This window comes from Gossypium raimondii, chromosome 9 (assembly GCF_025698545.1).
Source record: "Gossypium raimondii isolate GPD5lz chromosome 9, ASM2569854v1, whole genome shotgun sequence".
Lineage (NCBI taxonomy): Eukaryota > Viridiplantae > Streptophyta > Magnoliopsida > Malvales > Malvaceae > Gossypium > Gossypium raimondii.
Genome location: NC_068573.1, coordinates 35,434,725 through 35,457,463, shown reverse-complemented (window position 1 = coordinate 35,457,463; position 22,739 = coordinate 35,434,725). Strand labels below are relative to the sequence as shown.

Below are 22,739 nucleotides of genomic sequence, written 5' to 3'. Positions count from 1 at the left end.
ATTTTTTCTTTTCTAAAATTTTAATAAAAGTGACTGATATAAAAGAAAATGGGCACGGATTTTATAATTTTGATTTTGTGCCCCCTACTGAATATCATGTTTTGAAAGTGAGTTAAATTTGGTTTGAAATTTTTGTTACAGTTAAGGGAAATAAATGTAAACAAGAAAGTAAGTGGTATTGAGCAGCTTCTATTTGTGGAAAGAATTTCAGCCTCTACACCGTTTAGTTCCAACGTTCCTACCTGTCTCTACTGCTTTTAACAATCAATGACGCCATCATCTTTTTCCCCCACGAAATTGCAACTACGCTATGGGGCAAAGCTTTAAGTGTTTCTCCATGAATCAACATGTCAGTGTGCAGCGTCCCCCAATCTTGTCATTTCTTTTTCTTTTTCCGCTACACAATGAGAAGAAATTTGGCAGCTTGTGTATGGTTTAAAAGTGAATTCAAGATGCAAGATTTGTGACGCCAAAGTATAGAGTCTTTTGTTGAAAGGCATTGATGGCATAATCAACCTGGAAATGACCAAGTGGAGACTTGAACCGAAGACCATACCCGAACCCAACTCCAGATCCTGGTTTACCTTGTCTCATGGCTGGATTTCCTGAAACTCACAAATTAAACCGGTAATAAATCCTGGAATGGTAGTTACGCTTCACTGATAATGGCTTCCATAAATGTAAATATTGGCAACGGCGTGTTCCTAGAATAGCAAGAATGTCTAACTTCACAAACCTAAGGCATATAAGAAGCAAATCGATGTTACAGGAATAATTTGTTCTCAAAGTATCCACAAGCTCAAAGATTCAAGATTCGTTGCATCACATCACCAGAACCTAAAATCTAAAATCAACTACCTCGCTGAAACAACCATATATTCTAGTGATGATGATATCAGCAGACATCGACGAATTTCGGGGTGCTCATAGTCATATAATAAATGTAAAAGCTGAGTTGCAGAAAGCTAAATCAGGCTGTTTTAAACATGTGATACACAATGCAACTAGTTGAGAATTGACTAAAGGTCAGAAACAATGTTCAGTGAAAACTAGAAGCATATTAAGATCACAACTTCATAAGGAAGTAGATGAATGGGACTCACCAGGTACAAGCCGACCCGAGCCCAGATCAGTTCCACAGTCCAGGAAAACAGAACCTTCCAACATTTTGCTCTGAATGCAGCAAAATTAAGTCAACACATATGCAATGACATAAACAAAAATTCCCATTCACAAATTTTAAAACTGAATAGCAGCAAAAACAAAATCTTGGTTTTTAATTACCTCTTGGGATTTATCAAATCAAAATATACAATATAATTTTTATATATACCATTAAGTACTTTGAGTGTAGCATGTATAGGAATTTCATCATTCCAGATGTTATTTAAACACAACTTCATCCTATATTTTAAAACAAATTTCCAGGGATAATTATCGGTACATTTATTAATTTTCAGTTTGGTTTGGCTTCTAATCACTCTCCTAATCTAACAGCCATCTTTTGAAGTTAAAGAAATTTCAAATGGTACATACAGCACTGTAACAGTTACACATGCCCATTAAACAGCTATCAAAGATGATAGATGTGTGAAAAATAACAAAATATAGATTGTTAGATGCAGTGCCCTCTATTTTACAATAAAGCAATTACATACCAGAGGAAGTGTCACTTCAGTATTAGCAACCAAACATGATCTTCCGGATCCAACGGCACCTTCACCGTACCCTCTCACGCTACCTAGACCACCGATTGCAAATGCTTGATATGGAGCCATATCTCCTACAATCGAACCACCTGTCAGGCTGTCAGAGAAAAAGTAAGAATAAAGAAAATTTTGAAATGATATACCACCTAATCTAGAGCTGGATTCATGAAATCTTTGAAGTCAAGTCGGGAATTCTAATCAACATTACTTGCCTTGTCAAGAGAAAGGCCGGTCCAAGTTTGATGCCCTTTGATGCAACAAATTTGAAACGGTTGAAGATTAACCACTTGGATAGAACTGGAATCCCTTGTTCTATTTGCATGGTAAACTGAAATAAGTAGAAACATCCAGTTAGTGCCCTTGTTCAATATGCATGAACAGCATATTTTAGTAAGCAAGTTGTGGTAGAAATGTGTAAATTACACGAGAAAAACTATGCTCGTTTGCCTTCGCATATTGAGATTCTTGCTTTAAGACTACCATACTGTCATGAGCATTGCCACTGCACAAGAATTAAATTATTGTCAACAATCAGTTCATCATAATTTCTAGAACTGGAAAAAAAAAAGTCATCTTTACCTGCAAGTGACAGGAAAACCATCAAGATCTCTGGTAATGGAGCGGCCATCATCACTCAACAGGCGAACATTCTGTAAAGTGAAAAATCTATAAGTAATTACATTTCTTAGGAAGAAAACTGATGATTATGAGGTACCAATCAATATGACTGCAACAAGCATTGTCCAAACCTCAAACTTTACACTTGTTGTGCTGCTCCATTTAGAACTTGCAGGTTCATTTAGATCCAATCCAACTGAAAATCGAGACAAATTCACACCTCCACTCCCCGAACGAGAGAAATTGTCCACAGGTATACCATGGACACCAATCTCAGGTGAAAGTGAGTGCTGGGACAAATAATTATAAATAAGTATATCCACACTTCAGCTTCACAATTCGGTTTTGTTAAATAGAAATTACAGTAATCCTAATAATGATGGAAACTTTTCCCTTCTGTTTATTATTTATCCGCAAACGCCATGGCAAAAACAGCAAAACAACATCAACTACATACCTGCATAACAAAACATTGTTGAGCAACCCATTGTGGTCGAGGCCTCCTGTAAGCTACCAAGATATTTGAATCATATAACCCCTTATCCCATGATACATCAAGCTTCTCACTTCCACCAAATAAATTTGGGTGTTTAATGCAAAGACTGAAACAAACAGATTGAAACAATTATTGGACTAATACCCAAAATCTAATTTCAGTAGCCACCCAACTCAATTAACCAAAGAAGCTATCTTTACCAATACAATTCGTGCCCTAATTTGCAATCCCTTATTAGGTACAGATTGAAATAACAAATATCTGATTCGACATAAAGAAACTCAAATTCTTCATCAATGCTTCTTCATCCACATTTAACTCAGCAACCAAAACAGATGTTATCTTTATTAATAGCAATGAGACAAAGACAAAAACAAGTATGGAGTTATCACCTAAAATGACAATACCTGCCAATTACTAGGGATAAAGGACTGCCAGCGTTCCTGTAAGATAATCAAGCGAAACAACTTAATTAATCACTGAAAACCCATTAACTAAAATCCCATGAACAAGACAAACAAAAAAAATTGAAGCAAGAAGTAAAAACCTTAAAGAAGGAAGCATCATAGAAGCACATATCTTGTGGGTGAAATCAACATTAACATCAATCTTGGCTGTCATTACAAAACAAAAGATTTATACACACATATAAAAATCAACAGTTATCATTTTTCATTAAGAATAAAGCAACAAATGTGACTGTCACTTTAACCCAAAAAAAAGGAAGGAAAAAAAAACTGACCTTTGCCTGCATGGATGCTCTTCTGAGCCCCCATAGAGTTAGAGATGAAAAAACCATTAAGCAAAGGGAAATGGATGGATGGAAAAAATGGGTTAGTGTTGTGAGTTAGACAAAGATTGCATTTCGCATGAAATGAAACGAAATTGTGCAAAATATCAAAGACACAGCATAACAAAGAAGAAGGAGAAACAAGAGTCTTGTGTTCCGTGTGATGTTTTTCTTTGGTGAAAGGGAAAGAAGCCTTAGTTATGTATCTATGTGTTCAGTATTTTATCTCCTTCTCACCCAAAGGCCGAAGTTCGAAGTTTGTTATCTCCTTTGCTTCTTCTTTGGTCTTACTTGCACGTGGGGTCTCATTATTGGGTTTGTCCTCTCTTTTTTTATATTACTTTTCTCATTGGGGATCCTTTGTTGATTTATCCTTCTTCCTTTTTTTTATCTTTTAAATTATTATCTAATTAAATAAATAACTATGAGTAATTTGAAATACCTCAAGATGAAAATTGTTTCATTGAAAAACAATATTAGAGCATTAAATACAAATCCAAGGTCCACATGATACAAAATTGCCCTTATTTGATTTAGACACATGGCACTATGAGAAGTTTTTTTAGAAACATCTATAAATGGCCTTTTGCTTTACATCATCCAGCTCATCACTCGGTAACCTGTCACCCATATGCCTCTCCCTCTATTAGGCACCCATTTTTTAGCAAGTACACACTCATCAAGAAGGTACCTTGATGGTACCACTGAGTCCTAACAACCTTTTACTACTTTAACAAAAGGAATGTTAAAGTCGTACTACACTTGTTGACAACCAATGTACAACATCTTACTACTTGGCCGACAACACATTTTTCATACCTCGAAAATTTTTATGACATGACGTAACTGGACAATAGATTCCTAGTTTATAAATACCCTAATACATGACAATAAAAGGATCTTATCCATTTTCAACAACCCTAGCGATATACCTTAGCACACAACCTCATTTCATTTTCCTTATCTCCCTTTCTCCTCTTTTTCTCCTTTTTCCTCACTTCGATTCCCCGCTTGCCATAGGTGAACGAACCTCTTTATCACCACCATTATCTCCTCATTATTTTCCCCTTGCAAACACCCAGTAGCAACAATTGGTGTGGTGAATGTAGACTAAGCATGGCTCCTTTTTCAATTGATGCCCCTCTTAACCTAGAAAACCTTACAACAGAGCTTCCTTCAAACCAAACGCAAACTCAGCCACCTGCGCTGGCTATAGAGCAACCAACCCTCAATCCTAATTAAATGACACCACGCCAATCTCAAACTCCACATGGTGCTTCATTTTCTCTCCCTAGAGACACTCTCCCACCATACTACCAATATACCAAACTAAACTAACAATTAATTTAACACCAAATTCTTCAACAAATCAACAATAACAACTTTCAAAAACTTTAATAGTTTTACAATTTGGTACATGGGCTAGCTAAACCAAGCTCTTATGACCTCAAAAAACATAAAAATTACAAGAAAACTACTTAAAATTACTCACCAATCAATGACTGAAAGTTGAAAGCTTCAAAATGGTTTTTCTTAGGTTTTCAAAGCTTGGCCGACTAGGAAAATAAAGAAGATAGAAAAATCCCACTAACTTGTTCCTTTTATACATTGATTATTTGTTAATTAAGCTTACTTACTTAATTAAATCAGGATTGGTAATTAAATCAGGATTGGTTTAACTTAATTTACTATTAATCTATCTAAATGCAATTCCCCGTTCATTATCAAGTATTCCAAAATAGTTTAATTTTTATTTTGAACATTTGGCCAATTGCAACTTAAGTCCTTAAACCTTTGGCTAATTAAAAACCTATAGTAATAAAACTTTTACAATTTAGTCCCTGTGCCTAAATTAACTATTAATTCAACAAAATTACTGGACCAAACTTTAATATACTTTTATACCAACTCCATAAATATTTGCAGACCTGATTTACGAAAATGGGATTTCGAAACTGTCTTTTCTGACACCCCTAAAAATCGGGTTGTTACATTCCCTGCTTGCTTAGGACCTACTTGAGACAATAGAGGCTATCAAAGTCAAAGGAACAAGGCTCCCTACTACTGCTTCCATAGTTATCATGAGCTCACTTCCTCTCCGGCATATTTTTTTTTATCTAGATTAAGCATTAGGGCATACTAGAAACCCCTCCGCCTATGAGTCAACCATTCAGTAGGGCCATTTGAAACAATTTCTAACCTAAGAGCTATATCAGAGGAACCACTCCCATGATAGGGAGGCGGGACCATCTGATGCTCGAAAAGGTGACAAGGGCAATAGCTTGCATGAGGGGTTATTAATGTCCTGATTGGAGGCAATGTAGAATGGACCACCTCCAACTCTAAAGAAAGGCTTGTCTCCAAAACATTATGTATGTTGCTACTCTGTCGAAAAAGCCCAAAGCCTCCTCTTCTTGGCAGCTTCAGTTCTTGGAAGTAGATGAACAAGAAATATTGGATGCTGAGAGTGATGACCTCTTAATCTTATTGTATCAACCTTCATATCCTAATTTTAGGTGAAGTGGATTCTGGTAGACATAGAAAGTTTAGTTGATATCTTCACTGCTAAGGCCTTATATCAAATACGCCTCAAAGATAGAATTAAATTATAAATATTTGAAAAGATAAAAATGTAATTTTATTAAATTAAAATTTTTACAATTTTAGAGATTAAATTATAAATTAATCATTTTAAAAGGGTTGTAATTAAATTATAAATTTTAGGGTCAAAAGAATAAATTATTACATGAACTTAAAAAATTAACATTTATCATAAATCAAAACCATTACTTGCCTCTAACCATATTTGATAAAAACATGGCTAGAAAACTTACCCTTCAAAACAATTATTTACCCTTTAAACTCAAAACATAAATGTGTATTTAAAAATAACATATAATAAAAATAAAATATATAATTTGGAACTAGTTAATAATAACACATAAAATGTATACGGTACCAAAATAAAAATGTATACAATTATTTATCGAGTTAATTTATGATATTGACCCAATCAACAATATTATTAACATATATATAAACATAAAAACAAATTTATATAACAAATATATTTATTAAAGTTAAATTGTTTCGATTTAATTGGAAAAAAAGTTTTATATGCATGATATCTTAGTTCTTATGGATAAATTTTTATTGATTTATAAAAATATAAAAATAAAAATATTCATATAATTATATAACCTAATTTTTAAATAAAATGATTTTTTTTGATAATTCAGTAATTGAGTGAGATCGGATTTATTTTTGATAATTCACTATTTAAGTGAGATCGATTGATAGATGACATTTAAGTTTAATAAATAGTATAGAGATACAAGTTAATATGATATATATGGGCCTGGACTGGATATTGATGTTGGATAATTGGGCTAATAATCTCGAACCCTTTAATGGAGATGGCGGTGTAGACTCAGTCAGAACTCAGAAGGCTCTAAACCTCCAACTTCAAGCCTCCAAACCCTACAATTCTCGTTTCTTCAATCTTCTCAGCCTCCTGGCAAATTCAGTAGGGTATTCTTTTCTTTGGGAGATATTTATCTGAATCTGAATCAAGGAAAAATGGGGAAGAACGAGAAGTCAGGGGTAGGGAGAGCCCTGGTGAAGCATCACAATGCAATGATACAGCAATCCAAAGAGAAGGGAAGGTTTTATAAGAGCCAACATAAGAAAGTATTGGAATCGGTAACCGAAGTTAGCAACATCGATGCTGTCATCGAGCAGGCTGAGGAAGCTGATCAACTTTTCTCTATCCACCACCCCACCCCTAACCCCCTCATCAATTTGTAAGCTTTGCCTAAGTCTTCTTCTTCTTTTTTTTCTTTTTTCTTTTTACATTATTATACAGGTTTAATATTAGTTGTAAAACAGTAACCGTGTTTTTTAAGTTAGTGGAAGTTTGGGTTTTTCGTGTAAAGATATTGCCTTTTGAAATAATTGGTTGGTTGCGTATTTGGGTTTTTTTTTTTTAATTTCTGAAAGTTTTTGTTTCTGTTTCTTATGTTTTTAAGGCTTGGACTTTGATTGTAATACCATTTATGTGAGATTCATGGTTAATGATACGTCTGTTGCAAGGATTTTTAGGGACTCGGATTGGTTTAATTTGTTGTTCAAAGGGCTCTGTTCTATAGGCTAGTAGTATAACTTTTTGCACTAACATTACCGGAACAATGTTCTTGTGAAGTAGTACTTATGCTACTTTGCCTTTTTGAGATTTTATTTAGTCCCATAATTCCATCAATTCCCCCATTCCACCTTTTTTGGAGATGGTTGCTGGTAAGTATCTAATCCATGTTTAAGTTGAATGTGTTAATCATAGTTTTTGCCCGTATATTTAGTTTCCCTACTTCACTTTTCTGAGCATTCTATATATAGTGAATGATTCCTGGACTTTTTTCTGTTTCTTTTAAGCTTTACTATGTTCAAGCCAATGCTTTTGATACCAGTACCCAGTGGTTTATCTGATATCTGTTGTTTCTTACTAGGGATGTGAGCTCAAGCATCAGCGATATGACACCTGAAGAAAGAAGAGAACAGCAGAAGAAAGAGGAAGCACTGCATGCTAGCAGTCTCCGAGTTCCGCGCAGGCATGTCTTATTCTTTTGCCAAAACTCAAACCGACTATCATATTTATGATTGGAAACTAAAGAGTTTTCTTTCTTTTCATATAGGCCACCATGGACTGCAGCAATGTCTGTTGAAGAGCTAGATGCCAATGAGAAGCAAGCTTTCTTAGTTTGGCGCCGGAGCTTAGCAAGGTTAGGCCATGGCTAAAATGAACATGGTCTTCTTTTCAATTATTTAAAATAGGGTCAACAGAAAATTATGTGACAAATACTTGCAAAAGATAAATATTTAATTACGGAAGGACAAGTTGAATAATATTGTCAAGAACATATCCTGCGATAGGTCCAAATGCACTGTTCAACCAGGTCAGACAAAGTAAATAATAAATATACCTGCTACAACAAGCCAAATTGAAACAAAAATTTCATCATCTCTATATGATTAGATGTTGTACATTCAGGGTTAGTTTTCCACTTATGGTTATTTTTCAGGGCTGGCTTAAAGATCCTTGCCCCTCTACTTTTCTGTGGATGATAGTGTTTGAATCATGTTTGAAGAGAAGCATACTTTGAATAAGCCTGTTGACATGTGTGAGCATTTTATTATAGGATTGTCTCATCATGTTTTATGCATTTTAGATTTGCAAATGTTAGCATATAGACTTGAATTGATTGTATTCTCATGCCCTTGTGTTTGTTGCAGACTCGAGGAGAATGAAAAGCTTGTTCTCACTCCATTTGAGAAGAACTTGGATATCTGGAGGCAGCTTTGGCGGGTCCTTGAACGCAGTGATTTGGTAAGATTTTTTTGTTCCTTCTAATGAAGGAACTTACTGTTTTTTGAAGGTGAAACGTAAATAACTTTCTACATTATGCTTGTCGTTACACATGACGAAGTTGCGTTAGGTTGATTTTCTTAAAGCAGTGCTGTCTAAGGCACATGAGGCAGTATTGCAGGGTTCAGGTGCTAGATGCAAAACATAAGAAAAACCTTTTTTGGGAGAAGTGAGTCACTAATTTCTAATATAACAAGCTTTATCAATTATCATATACACTCACCCTAGTTCCTACGTTCATCTAGAAGTCACTCTGGAACAATATATTCTCATCTATTATTGTAAAACAAGTATGGAAAATTAAGAAACAAAATGACACTCAAGCCAAGGACCCTTGGAAAAATGTGTGCATCAGCATTAGGTATATTACCCTCGAAAAAGAGAATTGGATGAGAGGTGAAAAGGAGAAAAGAGGGAGGGAGGGAGGGGCACAAGGCTAGTATGGATGGAAGGAAGGAGGGGGCTTGGATTCCTCTCTGGACTTACTACTATATTTTTTATCTTTGAAGCAAAGATATGAATAAACATTGTGTGATGTTTCTCCACTTTTTCGTAATTTTCTCATGGCTTCCTGTATATAATTTAATCCTTGTGCTTTTTTCAAGCCCTGAGATCCACCTTACTGATATTCTGATCACATTATATTCTTTCAGCTTGTGATGGTTGTTGATGCAAGGGACCCTCTGTTTTACCGCTGTCCTGATCTTGAGGTAACATAACATTTTTCTTGTGCAGAATATGTAGTGCTGAAGTAGCTTCAGGTAGGTAGAGCTTTTGCAAATTTTTGGTCTTCCAATAAATTAACGAACATTCTGAGATAAATTTAATTATTTGTTAAAGAGGAGGTACGAGGGATTACTTCATATGGTATTGTGTGCTGCTTCTTGAAGCTAGAATGATAACAACTCCAAATTTTGAATGATAAAAATTTAAGGTCTGATTAATATGAAGACTATTGTTGATCTGCATGTACTAAAGTAGGTTCATTATCATAGAGCATTTAGCATTATTTCTATCAAGCAAATTCTAGGAAGACCATCTTCAATAGTAGCATTCTAAGTTTTGCCAGCATGTCTCGAGCGTTGAATATGCTAAGAAATTAAGGGTTAATTGAAATGATATCCAATTTGATTTTGTGAATGTTATCAAAAATGAAAACGTTGATCATGTTTTATTCTCCTCGTGTCCTACTTTCCTTCTTTTTATTTATTTATGTATTTTTATACTACTCAGCTGGATTGTGGTTGCATGGGTTTCTGACAAATTCGTTTCAATGTAGGAATATGCAAAAGAGATTGACAAGCACAAGAGAACATTGCTTCTTGTAAACAAGGCAGATCTTCTGCCAGTTTCTATGAGGTTAGTTTCAACTGTGCTATTTTCTCATCTGCTATGGATTGATTCCAATTCCTCATCCACTTACCATGCTTATTTGCTTCTGTTCTATTTAGGAAAAAATGGGCAGAATATTTTCGCTTGCATAAGGTTCTCTTTGTATTCTGGTCTGCTAAAGCTGCTACTGCTGAATTAGAAGGAAAACTGCTTGACCATTGGAAGATGCAAAACAACATGCGAAAGAGTGATGATCCTGAAACAAAAATACATGGTAGAGATGAGCTCTTGGCTCGTTTGCAGTATGAGGCAGAGGAAATAGTCAAAATGAGGAAATCAGCCTCTGATACCTCCACGTCATCCAATAGTCATTCTCCTAGAAACAATGCTGAAGGAACTTCAGCACCAAAAAGTGTGATGGTGGGATTTGTGGGGTATCCTAATGTTGGGAAAAGCTCAACTATAAATGCTTTGGTTGGGCAGAAACGTACAGGTGTCACCTCCACTCCGGGGAAGACAAAGCATTTCCAGACGTTAATAATTTCAGATGAGCTGACTCTATGTGATTGTCCTGGATTGGTGTTTCCATCCTTCTCAAGCTCAAGATATGAGATGATTGCTTCGGGGGTGTTGCCAATTGACAGGATGACGGAGCACAGGGAGGCTGTGCAAGTTGTTGCTAATAGGGTCCAAAGGCATGTTATCGAGGATGTATACAAGATTAAATTACCCAAACCCAAGCCATATGAATCACAGTCACGGCCACCTCAGGCCTCAGAGCTTCTGAGAGCTTATTGTGCTTCGCGTGGGTATGTTGCCTCTAGTGGACTACCTGATGAAACTAGGGCAGCTCGCCAAATTTTAAAGGATTTCATTGATGGAAAGCTGCCTCACTATGAAATGCCACCTGGTATGTCTGCTGAAGATGGGGTGGAAGATGATGGGAACCCGAGCTTGTCTGAAGTTCTCAATTCAGATGCATCTGATGTTGAAGATTCTTTGGAAAATGGAACTGAAACTACACCTGTGTCCGAGCATGTACTAGATGATCTTAGCTCCTTTGACCTTGCCAATGGACTTGTTTCCAAGAAGGCAACAGTTAAGAAGTCAAATGCATCCCATAAGCACCACAAAAAGCCCCAGCGGAAGAAGGATCGATCATGGAGAGTTGGGAATGATGATGAGGACGGAATGCCAGTAACCCGAGTCTTCCAGAAGCCAGTGAATTCGGGTCCTCTTAATGGTTAATGAAGCATCAACTGAAGAAGTACTAGGATAAACCAGTCCTCCTTTCTCATGCCTTCTTTTACCATGGGTACCCAATGAAATGGAGTTTATTAGTTGGCTGCTGGTTTGTATACCCCCATCTCCACGAAGATGAATGAAAGGAAGAAAGATGAATATATACAGGCATGCGTATGGCTGCAATGCTGCTGTAGTCTTTTTTTGCTTTACAAATTACAATATACATCCATCCCCTATGGGATTTTAACAGATGAAAGTGGTATGTTGGTGTATATCTTATTTTTGCTTTGTTTTGTAATTTATCTTATTTTAATGTTGAATATCATAATATGTTGATCGAAATCTATCTTTTGCGCTTTCAGAAAGCTTTAATCTCCGTGATTAATAAATAGAATCTTCTTTGTTTTTAATCAAACGAGAAAATGGCTAATTAATAAATTTTAGTTTTAGTTCCTCCTTGGTTTTATTTTTAAGAGGTTGAGGGGTTTGCCGTCAGCCATTAAAAGTGATTGGAGTTATTAGATGTGAGGTGCTGTGATTATAGCTTCTTAAATTTGGCAAAGTTTAAATTCTATTTAATTTAAAATTTAAGTCTCTAATATTAATATTATAAAATATTTTTAAAAAATTAAATGTCTATTTTAGATGTACTGTTGGGAAGTAAATAATATTTAAATTTGTTAATATTTTGATATTTTAGTAAGAATATAAAAATAATTTATTATTAATATTTTACTATATGAAATATAAATTTTAAATATTTGTAAGTAGTTAATATTAATTATTTGTAAAATTTAATTTAAATATATAATTTATATTATAGAATTATTGTAAATTTAAATGTATTTGAAATAAATTTCAATAGGAAAATAATTATATACTTGATATAAATATTACAGAAAAAACATTAGATTATAAATAAGGGTTAAAGTTGTCATTTTGTTTTAAAAGTGTTTTTTCAAAGCAAAAGCTGAAAGAAATTATTTTTGTTTTTAGATTCAAAAGTATTTTTCAATTCAAAAACACTTTTGAAAAGTAATAAAAAACAAAAACCTCAATGAGATGAGTCAATCGACAAAGGTTAGCCCTATTTTATGCGAGGACTTTTGTTCGCCAACCTGATTTATTATGTATAATAATTTACCTATATTCTCACATCCTAACAAACATGTAGTAAAATTCTTCATATTTTTATGACAAACTCTTTGGTCAAGTCACATTCTCCACATGACCCTACCACTAATCCTACATGGTAGAACATACATTAGGTGGGACTCACATCCAAATTTTCACTCCCTATTTAGTCATATTTGATAAATTATCTCCATGCTATATTGTTTTTAATAATTCTTTTTGCAAGCAAAGCAAAATATATAAACAAATATTGACTTATTGATTATCTAAGATTTAATTAATATTAAGTTGCACATATTATAATGCGAGAAAACAAATTGTTCATAGTCTGTAAAATCAAATTAAGCAAATAGTTCAAATAATATGAGACTATTATGTCATTTATAAATCTAATTGGGGAGATAATTTATTTTAACCATCAAAGCAAATGATAAAATACGCCGTACTTTTAAAAATAATTGAAATTTGTATTATGAAAATGACATTATTAAAAAGATAACTATGATCCTGAAAAATTAATCATCATGTATCGTAAATATCACATTAAACTAAAAAAGCCACATGTATTTCTAATACATTAGGAAGAAAGTTGAAACCCAGATAAAAATATTAATATAAAAATAACTAAAAGTACATAAGAAATAGATTATTAATGGAAGTAAATCAAAGTCTATAATTAGATTCAAATTGATGGGTACGTAGCAAAAACAATATATGTTTTTAATGAAAAGCAAAAGAAATACTAATAGGCTGCTGCTTGTTTTGACATTTGGTTGTTAATCAATACATCTTTTGAAAATATCATACATGCTAATACCATTTGATAATGACTCGAGCTGAGAATATCTCAACCACTCAAATCCATACAACTCTCCTCTTTTCCTTTTTTTTTTTAAATTAAAATCGATACAATCTTTAGTCTCTAGTTAACGTTGTCTTGATGGACCGTAGGTAACGATGAGACTTTGGGATTTTGAATATTCGTATGTGTTAAGTTTTTAATTATATTTTATTAATGTTGATTAAGTCTTAATTTGATTGATATGTGTATTATTATCAATATAAGAGGATATGAGTTCAAGTGCGTTAAAGCGCATTATCCTCCTATTTATGGGTTGAGGAGGGACTATGAGTAATTCTAAACATAATGTGAAAAAAAAAATGATCAAAATCTATAATAAAATTAATTAAAAAAAAAGATATTATTGATTGAAATCTCACTAGACTTTGATCAATTTTCCTTTTCTAAATCTAAATATATTTCAATTATAGGTATTTTTATACTAATGATAGTTTTACCTATATATTAATTATAGTTATAATTTGTAATTATATAAATGTATCACTAATTGTTCAAAAATCTTTATTTTCTATGAAGTTAATTACACAAAAAAATTAACAATCTGATTATAAATTCTAATTATATATACTATTTTTGACACAATACTTAAAACTACCCATAGCCCTCCTCCCCAACCCATAATATATAATAATAATAATGGTTCTTGTTAAACATTTTCATTATGCAGATGGAATAAGATTTGATTACTTAAATAAAAAAAGTATAACAATAAGAAATTTATATCATTTTAAATAGAGAAAATTGTTCAGTTTTTTAAATCAAAATGTACACCTTTTTATAACAAAAAAAAATATAACTGAAAAAAAGTGACTAGTAATTGTTATCATTTTTATGGAAGGCTAGTAAATATTGGGTTAAATTCTGTTATAATGTGTAAGTTGTTGGGACTTCAACTGTTTTGTATTTGAAGTTTCATCTCATGTTCAAACATTCCTCTACCATATTTTTGCCATGTCTGGACAACAATTTGAATATGCCTTCAAGACAGCTCGACCAATTTTAAGTGTTGGAATTTTTACTATGTAATTAATGTTTGGCTATTCTAAGCACCAAATAAAAGGGGATTTTAGTGCTGTCAATTGACTTGGAGAAAAAGGAAGGAGAGTTTGAGATGATTGAATATGTTTATCATTATCTTATTCTTACCCGTTTACTTGGAGACCAAGTTGGATGTTTTACTTGGATATTAAAGCTTTTGTGAGATAATTATTGGAGATAATTAAAGATATATTTTCAGCTTTTAAATGAGAGTTTAAAATATATTAAAACAACGCTAAAGAGACTATTGTATTAGCCTATAATGTGTTGCTAATCAACTTCCTCATTAGTCATTTGAGTTTGTATTTAGACACTCATTGTTGAGGGATTTTTGGGAAGAGTGTTTTGTATTAATTTGAATTTGAACTTTGGGGATGCAATTATCTATTGGGAGAGGGTAGAGTGGGCTTTAGCCAATGGTTGTATAAAATGAATTGTTGAATAAAATCATTCTCTAAGCGAGGCTCCGTAGATGTAGGATTGGTGAATCCAAACCGTGTTAACAAATATCGTGTATTAATTTTTTCTTTACTATATCTTTTATCGTATTTTGAATTTGTGCTTGTTTCTCTCATTGCTTTGCTTCTTGAATTGATGTGCTTAAACGATTTTGTCTAAACCTCTATTCAAGCATCTGCCTGAACATCGAATTGAACAGAGAGCAAACCAATGTTCTAACAATTAATAACAAAGCGAGCTTCAAAAGTTGTTTGAAGGTGATCCTGTGTTCAGTTTGTAGTAATGAAGTCGAATGATGCTTGAGTGAAAATGTGATGAATAAGCATGTTGATAAGGGGAGTATATGTTCGAGCTTGATTCTACCTCTTAAGGGGAGCCTTTAACATGATGCACCTTGTCAGGGGGGAGTTCTAATTTAGTTCCCTTTATTTGCACTTCATTCATATGTGTTGTGAGTGCTATCATTTGCTACAAGTTTTGTTAAAAAGAAAAAGGGGAGATTGTTGGGACCTTAGTTGTCATATTTCTAATGTTTGATCTCATGTTCAAACATTCTTTTGAATTGCTTGTCAAACACTGCTATGTTTGGATAGCTCTTTGGACAACAGTTTAAACATAGCCCTCAGGATAGCTCAAGATCAGTTTAAATGTTAGCAATTTTTACCATGTTAGCATTCTTACATTTTTGATTGACTTGGAGAAAAAGGGATGACTTTGAGATGATTGAATATGCTTACCTTTTACTTGGAGACCAAGGTGGATGTTTTACTTGGATATGAAGGCTTTTATGGGATAATTATTAGATATAATTAAAGAGATTTTTTCGACTTTTAAATGAAAGTTTAAGGTATATCAAAACACCGCTGAAGAGACTCTTAATTATCCTATAAATAGGTTTCTAATCGACTTCCTCATTAGTCGTTTGGGGGGTGTATTTAAACACTCCTAGAAATTTTTATGAAGAGATATTGTATGTAGTATGAGGTATTTGAGAAGAGTGATTTGTAACAATTTAGGTTTGACTTTGAGGTTGCAATTATCTATTAGGAAATGGTAGATCGGGCTTTAGCCAATAGTTGTACTAGATGAATTGTTGAATAAAATCATTCTCTAAGCAAGGCTCTACAGATGTAGGATTGATGAATCTGAACTGCGTTAACAAACATCATGTATTGATTCTTTATTTATTTATCTCTTTGGCTCAGGTTTTGCATTTGGATTTGTGCTTATTTCTCTCTTTGCTTTGTTTTTTGTGTTGATGTGCTTTAACGGTTCTGTCCAAAACTATGTTCAAACATCTATCTGAACACCAAATTGAACAGAGAGCAAACTGAGGTTCAAACATAAGTAATGAGTTTAGTTTATGTATTTTAATTTGGTTATTCTTTTAATCCTTATACTTTTTCAAATTTTAAATTTATATTCTTGACCAAACGATAGTTGCTAAATTTATTAAGTTCTGTTATTCCTAAAATTTGATACGAAAAATATGTTATCAATATGTAATGTTATGTCAACTTGCTATTTTTACATACTACTCACAAAAATTAGTTAAAAGGATTTAACGACTGACGTTTGCTTCAAAAGTGAAACTTCAAAAATTGAAAATTTTAGGGACTGAAGATGATCCAATTGGAAAACATGTACGACCATCGTTTAGGTTAGGTCTGAAGTTTTAAAATTTGAAAGGTATATGGACATAAGTTGATCAATTCAAAAAGTATAGGGATTAAAATTGATTAAATTAAAGTACATAAACTATATCCACAACTTACACAAAGTATAGAGTTTAATAGCGAATTTCACCTAAATGTTATTAGCACATATTTTTTACTTCATAACTTATTTTGACAATTTATTTAATAAATTAAGATTATATCTAGTAGAGTTATGAGAATGTAAGGTTACAAGGTACAATGTCGGGTATGTTACATTACACTATTTGATTCATTTGGTAGGAAGGTAAGATTTTCATGTTTGGTTAATGTAATATAAGATTAACTAGAAGCACATTTTAGTAAATTGTCATTGATATAGAAATTATTTTTAACAAGTTTAGTTCTACTTTTTAGTCTAAATTTCCATTAAATTATGATAAGTTATGATAATTTTTGTTTTTATTAAAATTTATATATTAAAATGTAAATATACGATGTTGAAATAAATTTATAAATTATAATTATATTAGTTCAAAAAAAGGTGATTGTACAACCAGTCATAATTAATATACTAATAAATAAAATTTTTAGAATAAATATAATTTTTTATAGGTATAATATAAACTCAGTAAGGGCATATCGTTGACATGTCCCCCAATTTACATTAAAAATATAGAAGTTGGAGCTTGGCCAAACTTTTTGATACTTTTCGTGTTTCTCTAAAATTATGTCAAAATGTTTTTTTAAAACAACCCAATAATATACATTCCAACAGGTGTGATCTGGCACATGCCTTATCACGTGGCACTGTCGAATTGGATTTGGATCCACCTCACCTGGACACTCTCAAACATACTTTACTTTTTTACTGCTGGTATAGTGATTAAGCCAAATTTATATGTGAGGTGAATTACCTTTTTATTTTTATTTTCATTGGAATTAATAATAAAAATAACGGTTAAATATCAAAATTATACATGAATTTTGATACAATTTGTAAGGTTATACATCGACTTTAATTTGATGCACTTGTATACATCAAACTTTAGTTTTAGTTCAATTTTCCCATTTTATTAACTCCGGCACAAATTTTCGCTAATTTATGTGTAAATTGATGTCATAACATTGCATTAGGTTAGAGAACAAACAAACAAATTTAAATTATTTACAACTAGATTAAAAATTAAACACATTTGGGAAAAGAATTTCTTATTTTCCCAAGAAATCTGTTCTTTTTAATCTAGATGAAAATAATTTAAATTTATTTGTTTGTCATGTCAACAATTTACACTTGGTTTAACAGAAAATTATGCCATGTAGATAATGAGTTAGTGAAATGAGAAAATTGTACCAAAACTATAGTTTGATATCAATGCACCAAACTAAAGTTGATGTATAACATTGTAATTTATATCAAAGTTAATGTATAATTTTGATATTTATCCTTAAAAATAATATATATTTTTATAAAAATAATGAGCTGTAAATTTATTTTTTATCTTAATTAAGGTATCCACTACTAATAACAATGATTAATTTTTTTTACCGTAGATGCTCCCCAAAGAGCTAAGCTTAAATTATAATTTAAGTTAGCCTAAACAGAATTTGAAAAAATCGATCTAACTAACCATAATACTAATAACATATTCAAATGGTAAACTGAAACTCATCTATAGTGAAGTGGCGTATTTAGGGGGGCTGGTAGGGCCCCGACCCCCTTTAAAATAGAAAACTGTCTATTTAGACCTTTAACAATTTTAAATTAGTAAAAGTAAAATTAAACTTTACTCCCTCTAAAAATGATAAAATTTTAATTTATCCTTTAAAAATTATAAATATATAAACTATTAAAAATTATAATTTAATTTCGACCTACTTAAAAAAATTACCTGATTTTACCCCTGGCATATACCCATTATCACTAGAGTCACATCTCAATTTCTACTGCAGCTTTTTTGTGCAATTGATTTAGTGAGAATTTTATGGACAAAAATAACCTCTTTTTGAAGCAGGGATGATCGTTGTTTATTTTTCTTCTTTACCAAATTTATCATCGATTATATATTCTCATATATGCATATATTATCTTTATTACTAATTTGTTGTTTTTAGATAATTATTTGAATAATATAATTAATAATTTAGGATGAGTATTTGATATACAGGAAATATATATTTTATTTTTAAAATTGATATCTATCTTTTTTTTCTAAATATTTATTTTTAATATTTTTGCTATACCTCTATAAGACATTGGTTAACCTTTGGCCCTTCTTGTGGAATCTAAAAATTTTACTTGATAGTGTACCAAATAATTTATCAATAATTATAAAATAAATAATTAAAATATTTATATAAACATCATGATAGAATTTTATTAATTTATTAAAAATTCAAATATTTTAATAATTTCATAAAAATAAAATAATTTACAACTTCCATTATATATCGTTTCTAGTTATGATAAAAAAACTATTTATCACTTCTAATTTAATATCTTTAATAGTCATTTTCTAATATTACGTTACTACTATAACTACATTTGAATCCAGATACACATCTCATTGTTGGTTTTAATCTCACTTCTACAATATCCAATTTCAATGTCACCGTTATTTTTAACCTTCCCGAAACCAATTCCACCTATAATCCAAAAGAATCGTCAAATTTGAACATGTGGTCTAAAACTTAATTAAGTCTTAATTATGATTGCTATTAAACAATTAAAAAGAGTTAATTGCACTAAACCTCCTTAAATTAAAACTTTCATTTTAAATTGGTTCCTAAACCTTAAATTATTCTATTTACATTTCTAAACTATCGAGATTATATTAATTAGGTCATTTTGTTACTAAAATAGTTAGTTTAAAATAAAAATAAGAAAAAATGAATAATGTAAAAGTAGATGTTTTAAAATATTAATTTTGAAATTTTTGAAACTTTTACAGAAAATTTATCGTTCATTTAAAAGTTATACGACAACATTTTATTTCTTTAAAATTTTTATTTTCAATTTAGTTATATAAGATTTAATATGTCATTTAACAGTTAAATCATTAATTTAATAATAAAATAAAGTTATTAATATTACATTGATAATTTAAAATAAGATATCCAGTACAATTAAATCTTAAAAAATAAATATATGACACAAATTGAATCATAACTGTAATCCATAGTATTTTATTTATATCATCAAATTAATAATACAATATCTAGCGAAAGCCAGCTCTCACCCCATATGTTTTTGTCAGGCCCCGCGGTTGCTTTTCCCACGCGCTATTTGTTAGTGCCACTTTGAACGTTTCCAAATTACTTTTATGCAACCTTCAGAGGTGGGACCGGGCAGGGGTTGCTTAGTCTTTTTCTTCTTTTATTTGACGGATTAGGATCAATTTCAGGGGAAAAAGAAAGTTCTTTTATTTATTAATTATTTCCTAAAATATTTATAATTATGATTTTTTACTAAAATGTGTTGTTTATCTCATGACTCCAAAACTCATAGCATTTAGACTGTGTTTCACTCACTGTAGTCAGCACCTTTTTGTTTTGATATCATATTTAGTATATTTTGAGTTTATTGATACTTTTAAATATTTTTCATACATGTATTTATAATTTAATATTTAACTTCTTAATAAATTATTAAGAATATATAATAACAATATATACGAAAAACGTATGGAATTAAAATAAAACAAAGTAGTTTAAACTGTGAGTGAAAATAAATTTAAATAGGTAAATATATGTGATTGAGATTATTAAATACACTCTAATTACTTTGTAACTCATATTGTCATTCTTCTATAACACGTTAAAATGTCACCATGTTAAAAAGCATTATTTAGCATGTTATCTAAATGTCAAAATGTTATCATGTTGGTGAAATAAAATTCAACATTAAAAATAAAATTATAAAATATTTATTTAACAATTAAACCATAGGTAAAAAAAAAAACTCTTATCAATCTTTTGAGTTGGTGTCAATTCAATATTTCAACCAATTTTCATACTGATGATTAGGGTCCTTTACTAATATTGGCTATTAGAAAACAATAAGTTCATCTAAAGTTCGTTATAGTTTGGTCATATAAAGGTCATTATATTTTAAAATAATGAGTAAGTATAAATCGTAATAATTAAGATAAGTTATTGATTAAAATTATGTGAAGAAAAGATAACTGATAAGAACTTATTAAAATAATATTTTCTTTATTTTTCACAGCTATTGTAACATCAATATAGTGGAAAGAACTTCAAAAATACTTGAATTAATCTCATGCCTTTTAGTGATAGAGAAAATAATGAATTTTTGATAAAAAATCATAAAAATCATACATCTTGTTATTCCCCATTCCCATAAATAAATGTAGTTTTAAAAGTGAAAATAAATTGTGGTTGTGATCACGATCTTGGCCATGAACATTGTTATCATAGTGGTAAAAAATATTTCGACCAACTAATCCTTCAAAAAGCATTGAAAAGTTGTGTTATCTATATAGTATGAACGGACATTGGTCATGTTTATCGTACGCTTGCACGTTTTGTAAAGCTTTATCAAAGCTCCATAAAAAAAAAAAAGGAATGGGATGAATGTCGAAACTAATTTGGCGTAATAGAATGGTGGTGTAGAGGCCATTTTTTTTTACAATTATGATGACTTTAACAACTTTACTGATTTTACTCACATGGACTTAGAAGATTATTGTGAAATTGATGGTGGAAAAATTAAGGAAAAATGATAACAACGTTTGAATCATTATTTTTAGGAAGATTTTATGTTTTAATGTTATTCATTTTCATAATATTTTATTTTCAAAAATATTTTTGAAAATTTTATTGATTTGTTTTGGAAAAGCAATTTCTTATGTTTGGATGATTCAATATACAATGTTTTTGTTGTTTGGTAAGTTTTCATATAATCATTTTAAAGTTGTTTTATTGAAACAAACACAATATAAATTATATTTGTTACAAAATATTACGGAAGCATTGCTCTTTAACAACCAAAATTATCTTATAATAATTATATTATCTTATATAGGCTTAATAATAATCAATGTCTAATTAAAACTTAATATGAAGTTACATGTATGAGAGTGGATGGTGACACATTGGAGTTAGTGGGATAAATGAAGTTAAAGAATTATATAATTAAAATATTCATATTTTAATAAAAATAATTTTCTCATTTAATAGCGAGAATGAAGACACGTGCCTTTTAGAAAGTGCTAAAATATATATTATACTTGATAAAAAATAATTTTCTCATTTAATAGCAAGTGATGCAAATGTTAATACCATATCAGGTAGTACAAAATTAAACAAAGGTTATGAAAGAGCTACAATATTATTACTCAAGAGGCAAAGTTACATTATTTTCATCTGTCTCAAAGAAATTTGTTAACCTTCAAAGATATCCATCGAAATAGATATAAAGCGTGACATGTAACATAAGAGTTTTCACAAAGACTTGAGATTGGTTATGGAGTGACATGCTATTTTTTAGTGATTGCAATCGCGTTTAAATATATTATTAGTTTGGTATTTGTGAAAAACTTGATAAGCATCTAATGGATGTCGTTTCACTTGATAATGAAATATATATAAAAATTCCTAAATGATTTAAAATCGTAGAAGGGTACGAAATTAATGTGATGCGGAACATAAAATACGTCTTCCCTTGCAACTAAAGTTTTGTGCAACAAAGATCTAGGGTTTATAATGGTAGATTGGGTTATTAAATTTTTACTACTCTAATAAGATTTTAATGGGGATATTTTTAAAGAAAGAATTTATCATAAAAATCAATTATGACTTCATCTAATCTACATGATTTATGGGATGTTAAAAGAGTCGTAAGGCATCTAGGGTGTCTTTCTAAATTCTAATGCATGTAAAAGAGGTGAAGTTTGGTAAAATAAATTAAAAAGTCAGTGTTATTTATTGCGTATGGTTGTGAATGCTTCAAAAGTCATG

General features: G+C 31.0%; 2 protein-coding genes across 3 annotated transcripts; one reads left to right on the top strand and one right to left on the bottom strand.

The window, feature by feature from the left end:
• Nucleotides 1-39: 39 nt before the first annotated feature.
• LOC105799274 (outer envelope protein 39, chloroplastic) lies at nt 40-3,847 on the bottom strand. Of its 2 annotated transcripts, none has more exons than XM_012629735.2 (11): nt 3,566-3,847; nt 3,371-3,437; nt 3,216-3,266; nt 2,785-2,929; nt 2,459-2,617; nt 2,289-2,359; nt 2,133-2,211; nt 1,922-2,037; nt 1,659-1,806; nt 1,104-1,173; nt 40-605 (listed from the first exon to the last, which is right to left on the bottom strand). In XM_012629735.2, exons 1-11 carry the CDS (start codon nt 3,597-3,599, stop codon nt 448-450), a joined length of 1,098 nt encoding a protein of 365 aa, XP_012485189.1. In that variant the 5' UTR covers nt 3,600-3,847; the 3' UTR covers nt 40-447. The 2 variants fall into 2 exon arrangements, with proteins under 2 accessions (XP_012485189.1, XP_012485190.1); XM_012629736.2 differs by having other exon boundaries at nt 3,231-3,266; nt 3,566-3,846.
• A 3,198-nt stretch (nt 3,848-7,045) lies between these two features.
• Nucleotides 7,046-11,951, top strand: LOC105799272 (GTPase LSG1-2). The gene is made up of 7 exons (XM_012629729.2): nt 7,046-7,416; nt 8,116-8,217; nt 8,302-8,388; nt 8,900-8,993; nt 9,686-9,742; nt 10,312-10,391; nt 10,484-11,951. Exons 1-7 carry the CDS (start codon nt 7,193-7,195, stop codon nt 11,610-11,612), a joined length of 1,773 nt encoding a protein of 590 aa, XP_012485183.1. The 5' UTR covers nt 7,046-7,192; the 3' UTR covers nt 11,613-11,951.
• Nucleotides 11,952-22,739: the final 10,788 nt, after the last annotated feature.